The 13,633-nt window shown below is 28.8% G+C and overlaps 1 protein-coding gene across 2 annotated transcripts in view; it reads right to left on the reverse strand.

Moving 5' to 3' along the window:
* The window catches only part of LOC122508768, a 115,336-nt gene extending 104,525 nt beyond the window's left edge, over nt 1-10,811 (reverse strand). For both annotated transcript variants that reach the window (XM_043622299.1, XM_043622298.1), the window contains exon 1: nt 10,582-10,811. In XM_043622299.1, the coding sequence (XP_043478234.1) occupies nt 10,582-10,642 (61 nt within the window). In that variant the 5' untranslated portion in view covers nt 10,643-10,811. The remainder of the gene's footprint in view (nt 1-10,581) is intronic.
* Between the last annotated feature and the right edge of the window lie 2,822 nt (nt 10,812-13,633).

Consider the following 13,633-nt stretch of genomic DNA (forward strand, 5'->3'; position numbering starts at 1 on the left):
TAGATGAAAAGATCAATAGATACCTTTTTTACATTCTTTAGATAAGACGAAATTAGATTAATGGATGAAGATACATTCTTTACATTCTTAATAATCTTCAATAAGAAAGTAAAAGATAAAAATTCCAGTTACTGTTAAATGTGACAATAGTAACATTATTTACATGTGTTCTGAATTAATTAATTTTATGAAAAACTATTTTTTAGAAGCGATATCTTTTTAATAAATTGAAAGAATTTATTTAGTCCGATTAAAAAGGTAAAAAGCATATTCAAATACTTTTTAGTGGACCTATCAAGAAAGGTCATTGGATTTGCACTTATTATGATGGAATGAGACTATATTTATGATAGTCTTAATGAAGGATGTTTAAATGAAGATAAAAGGAAATATTTAAGTAGATTATATCCTTTTAAACCTCCAGTAGTTTTCACAACTGTTGATCAACAACCAAACTATAGTCTTGCTTGTGGAATATATGCAATAGCATTCGCAACATCGATATTTTTTAATATTATGCCCCACTCTGTCAATTACTATTATTGTAACATGAGAAATCATTTAATGTTAATGTTAAAAAACAATCGTTTCAGTAAATTTCCGTCAGTAAGGTCGACTAATATTAGAACTATGACTGTTGAATATAATTGGGAGTGTCTTCTTAGGAATTGAGCTAGAGAAAAAAGTTTCCAAAATGAAGAAAATAAAATTGTTGACAATAAGTTATCATCGTTGAATTCAACCAGCAATGTTTGTAATAAAAATTTTGTTGATAGTTGTATAGAAAGTTTGCCTTTAATTCCAGCAAATGATGTTAATAATATTTCTATTGATTCAAGCAATGGAATGAAAGATACAAGATTAATAATAACTGAGAAGCAAGGAGAAAAAAGAGCTATGGTTCATTCTTCTGAAGAAGAAGAAAAATATAAAATCATAAAACGTCAAAAAAAGCTGCTTATAAAAAAAATATTGACAAAAAAAGCAAGAAAATAATAAAATTGTTCGCTCTGAATCATTGGATTCTAATGAATTCATTAGTGCAGAGCAAACTTTAAATACGAGGCCCCAAAGCACATCTACAGCTTTATCATCAGCAGAAGAAAATATTTTTACATCTAAAGTTAAAACGTCAATTCGTGACAGAATTGTTGCTTACAAGCGCACCTCTCGACAAAATAAACATACTTCTGTTCAAAAACAAAATCAGTCTGATATTATTTCAAAGGCACATATAGAGACAGGTAATTCTAATGAAATGAACATTATACGTTATCATTCTTATGTAAAACTTTGTGAACATAAAGTTAACAGTGAATTATTTAAAAAATCAAAAACTAATAGAAATGAGGGAGAAATTATTATAAACAGAAGTTTGCAAAGTATGCCTTCAACATCAGCGCAGAATACTAATAGTACATCAGGAGAAGTAATACACAAAGGAAATTATAAAGACAAAGATAATGTAATTATTAAAAATGCAACAATTAATTAAAAAATCAACAGTTCAGAGGAAACTTTTAATAATAGACAATTACAATGCATGACTTCGAGATCATTAGATAATTGTATTGATTCAAGAAATGTTACAAAATATACTAATTTAAAAAATAAAAATCAAGTAAAAAAAGAATAATAATACGTTTTTTAGAGGAAGAAGAACAACATCAAGTCATGAAATGTCAAAAGAAAGCTGCTTTTCAAAGAAAGTTTTGACAAAAAAAAAGATAATAATAGAATTCTTAATCCTCAAACAAACCAAACAAAGGATAGTATTATTACAGTGGCTGAACCAAATATAAATTCAGCAAAATCCTCTACAACTGTTAATACATCTTTAGCAAAAGATAATGTAACTGTTACAGCAAATTTATCAAATACTAATATTTCTGGTCGTCAAAAAAATGCAGCTTATCAAAGAACTCATCGCCAAAAAAAACGTAATTCTGCACAGAATCAAAATTTCTCTGACAGTATTTCAGTCTCGCATATAGAAGAACATTTTGCTGGTGCGATGAGCATTTCATGTGAGCATTGTAATGCTAAACATTTCCAAGCAGAAAGAGTATTTAATAAAAAAAATTCATTTCATGATTGTTGTAAACATGGCGAAGTCATTCTTAAAGATCTACCTGCTCCTCTACTCATATCACAAAATTTATTTGATGGCACCCACGAATTATCTGGGCATTTTCTTCATAATATACGACCTTACAATAATTCATTTGGTTTTGCTTCTTTCAACGCTAACTTAGTTAAGTTTAACAATTGACGACCAGGACCATATTGTTTCAAAATACATGGTCAGGTTTATTATCAAATGAATACATCTTTGTATGCAGAAAGAAACGAGACGCATGCTTATTCCCGAAATCTTTTTTGACCAAACAGTTATTTGATATAAAACTACTTAACTTAAAATTCACATAATATGCACGTTATTTGACATAAATTTTATTGCACACAAAAACCATTTAACATTAATATCATTTGCCATAGAATTCATTAAACAGAAATATTATGTTACTTAAAACTCAGATAACTTAATTCCCATTTGACTTAAAAATTATGTAACATAAATTTCTATTGACATAAAAATCATTTAACATAAATTTCTTTTAACATAAAACTCATTTAACGTAAATTTTATTTGTTATAAAATTCATTTGACATCAATTTCATTTGGCATAAATGTCGTTTAACGTAATTCTCATTTGACATAAATATCATTAGACATAAAATTAGCTTGACATAAATTTCATTTGACGTGAATATCATTTAACATAATTATTATTTAACGTAAAATTAAATTTATATAAATTTCATTTAGCATAAATGCCAATTAACATAATTCTCATTTGACATAAAATTTACTTGACATAAATTTCATTTGGTGTAAATCCCATTTAACATAATTTTGATTTGATTTTCATTTGATATAAAAGACATTTAACACAATTCTCATTTGTCATAAAAGTCATTTAACAAAATTCTCATTTGACATAAAAATGTCAGTTATTTATTGTTGATCAAAACGAAGCTTCCGAAATGATGGAATAGATACAGCCCTTCGGGATTGTAACCTATTTGCACAGTCCTAACGTATGATGCATGAAGAAATTAAAAAAACAATGACTGAAAATAATGCAGAAATTGAGCCTGAGATGCAATTATTATTTTCATTAAAGCCTGGGATGGATAGTAGACTTTATAATTTACAAAGTGTGAATGAAGTTGCAGCAATTTTTACTACAACTGCTGATGGTGATCTTGATTATCATTCTCATAAACATTTTTTTCAATTTTTCTTTAAAACATTTATTATATTTGCGCCATTATTCTCATTGTAAGTACTTTTGTTTAAAAAAATTAAAATATTAAAAAAAGGAATGCGCAAGAGAAAAAACGCGCGCGCTGGAGCGCGCGATCGTTCTCGTTATAGAAATTTTTCATTTTCTTCTTAAGAGTGAATGAGAAGGAAAATAGAGAGGGAGAAAGAGAAAAAAATTTCAATTTTTGAATTTCTCTATAAGAGTGAGAGAGAAGAAAATCCCCTTCCAATTCTCGGAAGTTGCCGTCCCTGTGACGGCACGTGTACGTGTACACGTACGTGTACGTGTACTGTACGCCTGGCACGTACTCATCCCGACTGAACTCAGCAAAGTATAGAGAAGGGGAAATAATTTTCAAATTTTTTTTGAATTTTCAGTACTGTGTGAGCCGGGCAAGAGAGTGTCCTTTCAATTTTTTTTCGGGAATGTTAGATAATTTTAAGGAAATTTTTTTCGAATTTAACTTAAAATAATTTCACCCTTTTAATAACGGGAGTGCTCGTAATATTTGAAACCGCGATCGTTTTATATAATAAAAAAGTGTTCACCTTTCTTTTATTTTTGACACGTGGTTCGGGAGTGCTCGAAACATTTTCGAAACCGGGAGTGAGTGTAATTTTTTTGTGCCGAAAGATGACATCGTACGAGTGAGTCCAGTTAATGTTCATAATTTATTGTTTATTTTAATTTATTCATTTATTTATTGCTTCAAAAATTTTTAATTTTTCTTGTTCTTCATTTAATTAATTTGAATTTATTTTTCATTTTATTTTAATATAATTATTTTTTCTTTGAAATTAAAATTTTCTTTTGTTCTTTATTCAATTAATTGCACTTTTGAATTTTCTCAGAATTTTTTAACGAAAAAATGGTCAATTTAACAATTTGAATTTATTTATTTTATTTTAATTGTATTTTTTAATTTTTTACTTTGAAATTTTTAAAGTTTTTTTTGTTCTTTATTTAATTAAGTTGAATTTATTTTTTAATTTATATTTTAATTCAATTATTTTGGCTGCATGTTTTTTTGAAATCTACACGTGAAAAAATAAATATAAATGTATAACGCTAGTCCGCCATATTAAGAATTGTGAGAGCCAGCAAGGGTTAAAGTATTGTTGAGTTTGCAAAAAGAGATTTTCGTTTTTCGCTGAGAAGATCTTCCACCATAGGAAAATCAACTATTTAATCATTTCCAATATATTTTTCCTATAATCTACACTAAAAGAATTTTGGGCAGGCTGCAGGCTTTACATGAGTGCCGCTAGAGCTCGCTGCCTCAAGCTCGCAGTTAACTTCAAAAAGGCAAAAATCTACTCCCGAAAGGTAAGCAGAAACTCCTCATGGGCAGCTGCTCACCTTTCGGGAGTAGATGCTCGCTTTTTTGAGGTGAGCTGCGAGCCCTGCGCAAGGGGCACTAATTTAGGACATGAAAAGCCAGCAGCCTGCCTAGAATTCTTTCAGTGTACGCATGAAAATACATAAATATACCAATTTCTAGCTCTTTACGTAAAAAACTGTGGGTGCCAGGGGTGTACATGCAGTTTTTTCTAAAATTTTCGAGTTTTTCGTTGAAAACACTTATTAAGATCAATTTCAAATATGTTCGTTATATTTTTTCTGTAATCTATTTTTGAAAAAAATACGTATACAAATTTTTATCTTTGTAGGTAAACATTGTGAGCGCTAGGGGGGGGGGGTTCATGCCTTTTTTGTAAAAATCGGTCAAAATTAAATGTTTTTCGCGAAAAAATCTAGGAAGATAAAAACAACCGTAGTTTTCATGGAACAGATTCCTAGCGTCGGAAAATAATTGAATCATAATCGCGGGTGTAGACAAATAAACTCATTTAGTCAGCGATTTAATATACGGCGAATAACGTATAGAAAATATAAAAAAAACTTTAACTTTCGGGAAATATTGAATATGAACACAATAAATTAGAGAAAAAGGAGGTAAGAAAAGAGACTGAAATCTCACTGAAATGACCTATTTTCATTTGCTTATCAATTCCATCAAAAGAAAAATTTTGTGAAAAAAGTAAAATTCTGGAGCCTTTTGAAAACGGCAAGGTAGGAACGAAGGAAATCTGACCCCTCTATTGGTAGGTGCGCCTCTAAGTGTCTGTGCTACACCGTATGTTAATCCCATTATATGTTCCCAACCGTGGCAAGTTTTCCATGTTTATTGACGGGGAGAAAGTCGTGATAGATCCTGACGGTACTGGCACCGTTGTCAAAATCCTCTGAGAGTATTTTGCTTTCTTATAGTAAAAACTAGCAATGACAGTATTCTGACACAACACTTCCGTAAGCCATGAGGGTTTTTACGTGCAAAAATAATCACTCATTAGTTATACAGCAGGAGGGAGAACGGACAATTGAGGCGCCTTTAATTGTCAGTTGTATATTTAAGGTTTATCGGTTAGACCTTCGCGCATGTTCCTCTTATTATATGGAATACTAATATTCCAAGTCGCGGATTTTTACTTTGGTACACAATTATTACTCTTTATATCTTGTTCGATAAATTTTGTCACCTTACACTCTTAATCTACCTCCCTAAGTTGGTTGTAAATATTGCATCGGCAAAATGACACTCACTGAATCCGCTAAAAAATTGTTATTTAGGGTTTTTGGAGTCGCTGATCACGAATGTGATGCCGGTTTTCGGAAATACAAAATAGCGAATTGGTGAAGCTGGTTTTCACAAATATACAAAATCGCGGATTCTTCGATAAAAAAATGTAACTTGATGGTTTTTGCGGTCGCTTTTTATAAAAGTAATGTTGAAAAAAGAATTTTAATTTTTCTTATGGGCAATTCCACGTGAGATTTCAGTCGACCTCTTCAAATCGGCCAAAAATATTTTTTTTCTATTCTGTGTTAAAAAAACATACGTATTTTTTTATTATTTTTTTGGAGGCCAAATTTTTGAGTTATGAATTTTTAAAATTTTTGTTTTTTAAATGAAGATATATTTTTAATGTCAGATAACTCAAAAAATATTGCTTCTTTTTATTTTTTGACAAGAAAAAAAAAGTTTTGTTTTTCTCTCTACTTTTGAATATTTATAACAAAATTTTTTTTTCATTTTTTATTAAAAAAAATAAAACATTTCCCTCACAGCACCGGGATATTCAGGATATCCCAGAGACGTCCTGGGGATATCGATTTGTTTTCGGAAGTTTGGATATCTCTGGGATATCCTAGGGACGTCCATGGATATCCAGAGGATAATCCAGGGATATCCAAACTTCCGAAAACAAATCGATATCCCCAGGACGTCTCTGGGATATCCTGAATATCCCGGTGCTGTGAGGGTTCTATAACCCTCAGAAAACACACCTCTTTTTTAGACTATTTTTTAAAGCTCAAACAAATTTAAACTGCTCATCTAATCAAGCTAAAGAATTTTTTAAATTATAGTTTAAACTCTGTAGAATAAGTCTGTATACTTGAAAGTCCTTATTAAAAATATTTACAAAAAGGCTTTTCGTAAAAAAGCGTGGGGTCAAAAAGACCCCATGTGTTCTCCGAAGGATAAACAATTTAATTTTTTTTAACTTTGAGTATGATAAATTTTTAATTTTCTTTTTTCAAAACATACCTGGAAATGATAAGAAGGTTTTCCAAAAAGTTTCAGAGTGGGCCTGACAAGTTTGATGGGTTTAAAAAAATAATTAATGTTCATGCAGGTCGCACGCACGCGGCAAAATGGTATTTTTTTACAATTTACTATTAAAAATTGTTTAGAGCCTACAAATTCAATAATAATCAAAATCTGATAAAATTTGTAGGCTCTAGACAATTTTTAATAGTAAATTGTAAAAAAATCCCATTATGCCGCGTGCGAGCGACCTGCACGGGCAGCTTAATTATTTTTTTAAACCCATCAAACTTGTCAGGCCCACTCTGAAACTTTTTGCAAAACCTTCTTATCATTTCCAAGCATGTTTTAAAAAAAGAAAATTAAAAATTTATCATTTCCAAAGTTTAAAAAAATTAATTTGTTTATAAATTTTTTTATTTTTTTAATAAAAAATGAAAAAAAAATTTGTTATGATTATTCGAAAGTAGAGAGGAAAACAAAACTTTTTTTCTATTGTCAAAAAATGAAAAGAAGCAATATTTTTTGAGTTATCTGACATTAAAAATATACCTACATTTAAGAAACGAAAATTTTGCAAATTAATAGCTCAAAAATTTAACCTCAAAAAAAATTAAAAAATACGTATCTGTTTTTTTTCAATACAGAATAGAAAAAAAATATTTTTGGCCGATTTTAAGAGGTCGACTGAAATCTCACGTGGAATTGCCCTTATGTAAACTTGAAACTGGGTGTCGAATCTAATTTTTATTGCAAATTTTTAATACTTTTTACCGCATAGTTAAATGTTTCAATGTTTTGCTTGCTTATAAGGAAGTATTTCCTATGTCTTATTATGTTTTAATGCCCTTAAATGTTGTTTTTTAAATTTTAGATATTGACTTCTTAAGGGGTTACCCCCACTTGCAACTTTGAAAAAATCGATTTTTCTTTTATTGCATTTTTTTGAAGCATAAGTAACTGAAAGTATGTCCTGAAAATTTCAAGTCAATTCCAACAAAATTGACTGAGATATGAGCTTTGAAAGAGACGAAAGAGACTGATATATACTGATTTGTATATACATATATGCATCGATAAAATGAATATCTTTTTTTTAATTACCACCATGACTTTTCAGCCTACTTCTGGAAACCAAACTATTACGTACTCCCACTTACCGGAGTTAATTCTATGTAACTTTACAAAAAAATTATTTTCTTCGTGGAAACTGAAATTGAAACTTTAAACGCGTTTTTCTCGAAATGGCATTTCTGAAGTCGGTGACCAAGATTACTCAAACACTAATGAACCGATCTTCTTGAAATTTTGCAGGCTTATTTAATACATAAAAATGTAGTCTTTAATCGTTCGATTTTCTTTTTCGAAAAAAATGTCCGTTTTATAGCCAAAAAACGGACGTTTTTTTTCGTTAAAATCAAACTTTTAACTTAGACTGTCAGCCATTTTGTGAAAAATAAATATTTTTTTAAATCCTTCGATTAAAGACTAGTTTATACTCATATTTGACTAAATTTATCCACATTTTTTGATTCCGATGATTCACTTCGCCGCAATGTTGGTCACCGCAGACCGTATAAATAAAAATATTATTTCGTTGACGGCAGTTTGACACTTAACTATGTAATATTTTTTAACAAAAAAATTACTAAAAGTTCTTCAATATGTGTTCTTTAAGATGATATAGTTATAGATTAAAAAGGTTTTGTAGTTTTCTTTAAAAAAATTCATAAAAAAGGCTTATTTTTTTGCGCTACAAGTGGGGGTAACCCCTTAAGGTACGTGTAATAATATTTTTTAAGTAATGTTACAATCTTAATTTTATTTCATCTTTCAATGTTTTCAATTTATGGGTGATTCTCCGCGTAGTGCACAATTCAATGTCCCCTCGTATTTTTTAAGAAATTAGTTAAACATATTGCAATGAATTCAAGGAGAAAAACTAATTTCTGTGTTTACAAACAAAAGCCAATAGTAGTTTACATTTAAAAATTTATAATTTAGCTTTAAAAGCTGTTTTAAGGTAATAAAACGTCATGGTATGGCCTGTCCCCAGTACAATGTATGTAAAAAAAATTTTATTTTTAATAAAATACAGTAATTAACCTAAAAACTATTCATAGTTTCGTATTGTATATGTTCGTAGAATTGTGAAAAACAAAAAACTTGCGAAAAAAATTTATTTAAAAAAATTTTTTTGATGTTAATTTTTGTCCCTTGTTTTCGCGTCATGGTCTGGCCTTTTTATAAAATTGTATTATTTACATAAAAATCAAATTGAAACTTTACTTAATATTAGTAAAACGCAACAACAAACTCTCCTAAGTAAATTAATAAGAGAGAAACTAATTTGAGAATTAATTGTTCTGTTTTTTAGACATTAAAAGCACTTAACTTGCATAGGGAATCATAGAATCGTCATGGTCTGGCCTTCACATGCTTCCCAATAAAATTAATAATTATTTATATTTTACGACAATTAAAGTGTAGTAATAAATTTCTTTGTTTAGTACCCATTATTTTAATTAATTATAAAATTTGATTTGACATATGTAAACAATTTATTTGATAAATGACAAGAATTTGTTACTTTATTAACTAAGGCAAAAATTGCTTTTTTTAAAAGAAACAATTGCTTTTCGTGTATTGCTTTTGTACTTAGACAAAAATTACCTTAGTAAAAAGCACATTCTGCCTTTAATTTTTTTCAGTGTAGCAAAAAGTAGAATTTTTTATGCTCCACGACTGCTTTAAGACCTCGTACGCTTTAATTTAAAAAAAAACCACCATGCAAATAAAAGTAGAGGTTGATAGCTTTAATTTAAGTCGTATTTTGATTTTTTTCGTTGTCATTAAAAATGGACAGGTAGGAGGTAAAATTTGCCAAAGAATGTCCCTCCTACATTTTACTCTATTTTATATTCGTTGTGGTTTTCTTCACTGTTAAAAATCGGACTCCAACTTCACATCGAAAGATTAAAAATTATATACTTTCAATCTCAAATAGTGTGAATATTTTCATTTGATTGGATTCACTGAAAACTTTAAATCAATGAAATTCAAGCATTCACACTTTGCGAGATTAAAATAACATTATTTCAATCTTTTTGGTATAAAGTTGGAGTCAGATTTTTAACAGTATATGGTAAATGGATACGATCTTAAAAATAATGCACCTAATAATTACTAAAACTTAGCAGCTGTTTTTTGTAATGGATTATGTATAATAGTACATAACTTCAAAAGTTCTATGCGATAAGACGTACTTTTGTATTTTTATTCTATAATTATGTATAGATAAAAAAAGTCTTAAAAGCCTTGGAACAATGATATGCGAAGACATGTCATAAATTTGAAAATTGTAATATTCAATTAAAAACTTTTCTTTGAATAAAGAAAATATTTATTATAAAACTGCAATGATAATAAAAAAATTAAATAAAATTATAAACTGTTTACTTAACAAAGTTAGTTTTAATTACTTTTATCCAGTTTTGTATTATTAGAACTTTAAGAATTTATATTAATTGCGTTACGCAAACAATAAATTAAACATACTTGTGAAATAAATTAAATTGAATTTTGTTTTTAATAACTAGCTAATTAGTAAAAATTTATAATTATGTTCTAATAACTTACTGTTTTGGGCTATTCCTATAGAAATTAAACAACAGAATAACAAAGTACTTTTGGAAGACATTTTTTTAAAAATATTTTGTAAGATAATATGTAATATAATATTTTCTTATGTTCAATAAGATTTTTGTAAAAAAATTGTTGAAATTTAAACACGATAGAAAATGCAAAAACGTAAAAGGCTTTTTAACAATACTCTATTTACAGATACGAAAAGTATTCTTGTGACTGTCGATTTCAATTTTAAGGAAACTACTAAATAGTCTACGATAGCTAATTACCTTTATCCCCACTTCTTCCATTCGGCTCAGCGTTAAATTTATCTATATTTACATTTCTATTTTTCTTGCTGTTTAACATGTTATTATATTACGTAATGCTAAAATATAAAAATTTAATAAAGATTTAAAATTATATTTGTTATAAAAATGTAGGGGAGACCGGGTCGTTATGTATCATTTAAATTTATTTGTTTGATATCATTGTTATTTTTTCATGATTCTAAAAAATAATATAGATAAACTAAATTTGATACTTCAAAATAACTTTTTGCAGTTTTAAATTTATTATTACTGATACTTCAAAAGTAGTTACAAAAATCAAGAAAAATACACTTGTTTTTAAGAAACAATTAAATATTTCTAATTAATGATTATTATATTCTTAAAAAATAAGAAACTATTCCATAACTACCACTAGCCACAGTGCAACAGCATTTTTATTTCAGAGATCGGATCTTATTGGTTTTATGATGCCGAATACGAATCCGTAATCAGAAATTGTTCCATCACCATAAGTTTTCGAGAAAGGGCATAGCAGGATAAGTATGTGTTAGCTGCCCCTGCTTGGATTTTCTTAAAATTTTTAGATACAGTAGGTAGTAATTAGAGTCGTAATTTATCGAAGTACTATTGCGTAAAAATAATTTTTATGTGAGTTATGGGGGTAAGAAGAAAAATAAAAAACACGATTTTCTCGAAAACGCTTGAACCGATGTTTATGAAATTTAAATATATTATTAACTTAAATATGTTAAGCCATAACGGCTTGCGTAAAGGTCTTTTGAAAAAAATTATTAACTTAAAAATAAATTTTATAATTTAAAAGGCCTTAACGAAATCCATAACATATTTAAATTTCATAAAAATCGGTTTAGCCGTTATTGAGAACATAGTATTTTTTATTTTTCTTCTTACCCCCATAACTCCTATAAAAATTATTTTTATGCAATAGTACTTTAAGAAATTACTACTCCAATTAATACCTACTGTATCTAAAAATTTCAAGAAAATCCGAGGGGGGTCAGATAACATATACCTATCCTGCTATGCCCTTTGACCTTGACAATTAAAAAATGCCGTTTTTGAGGTACTGTTTAGTTTATCAGGGTCATGACGTAATATTACAGAAAAAACATCTTCAAATTAAATTTTGTTTAATTAAATTCCATATTTTGACATAACAAAACAAAGATACTTTTCAACATTCATGGCATAAATCGCATTCTTTGAGACAGATAGAAAACATTATTAAACATTTCTTAAATTATTAACAATATACTCTTATGATTTTGAAATCATTTTGCTTATTTTTCGCTTGTTTTCTATTGAATCCTCTATGTATCCCTCTGCCACTTGGTTGAATTTCCATCCCGCGTGACACTTTAATGCACACCCAATATCATATATGCTTTCCTTCCGGTTTGGACAGCTTTTTGAAAAGTGGTGTGCCTTCTATAAGAATGTTTTAAGTCTATGGCGTATTTCAATTATCATACTTTATAGACTTAAAACATTCTTATAGAAGGCACACCACTTTTCAAAAAGTTGTCCAAACCGGAAGGAAGGCATATATGATATTGGGTGTAATTAAATGTGCTCCTTCGTCCACCTGAAGTTTAGCGGAGGTCCTCCTAAAGCAATGAATATAATGCTGGATTAGAAAGATTTAAAAATGTGTCGATTTGAACTGGCGTGCTACCGATTTTATTAATCCCAGTCACTTGTCGGGTGCACTTTGCATTTTGCCAGTTTACATTTTTTTCAGATTCCACATGTTTAGGCCGATTTAATATATAAGATTTTGCTAAATGGTAAAATATTTCTTCAATAACAAAGTTTAGAGTTATATTCGTTTTTGTATCTGGAAGCGTTATATCAAAGAAAGATCCTCTGTCTTGCACATTGTTTAGACTTAAATTGTACAATTCGTCCCTTTGACATGCTCCTTGAATGCCAATTATAAGAATAACCTAAAAAATATAACTGTAAATATTACTATATTTATTATATATATTTATTATAATAATAATAGTTCGTTAATATTTTAGTTGACTTATAATTTATTTTTTATGATTTATTGTATTTTTTTTGTATTTGGCTATTTCTGACCTACTAAAACTATTTTCTGATAGGTGTTAAGTAGTAGATAACACTTCTATAATCAAAATTACAATGCTCTAACTATTTCCGTTCGAAAGATCACGAATTTTAACTATTTTGACAGTTTACAATTAGCCCCAGTCTCCCCTACTTAGTTATAAATATTATTTTGAGACATGCAAGAGTAAAACTGAATTCACTTTCTGACTTGCTTAAAATGGTCCAAATGGACATTAATTTACTTCCTCAACCTCACCTACTATGGATACCTTACCGGCCCTTCCTCCTCTTACAGTAGAGGGTATTCCTATTGTATATAAAGAAACTGTGAAGGATCTTGGCTTGGTATTAAACAGTACGTTGACATGGAAGGAGCAAGTTGATAATATTTCGCGGAAAACATTTATAACTTTACAGCAGCTAAATAGAAGCAAGGATTCTCTTCTATTTTCTACACGTTTGGTATTAATAAAATCACTTGTTCTTCCCATCTTTGACTTCTGTTGTCAGGTTTATGATGATATTACAGATGAACTTAATAGAAAACTAGAAAGAGACTGAAAACTACCAAAGACTGAGCATATAACTCAATATAGAATTCAATCGGGTTTATTCAATGTGGCAACTAGAAGGCAATATTTTATAGGTAATTTGTTGTATTCTATTATTAATAA

Source organism: Leptopilina heterotoma, unplaced genomic scaffold, assembly GCF_015476425.1.
Source record: "Leptopilina heterotoma isolate Lh14 unplaced genomic scaffold, ASM1547642v1 Lhet_57, whole genome shotgun sequence".
Classification (NCBI taxonomy): Eukaryota; Metazoa; Arthropoda; class Insecta; order Hymenoptera; family Figitidae; genus Leptopilina; species Leptopilina heterotoma.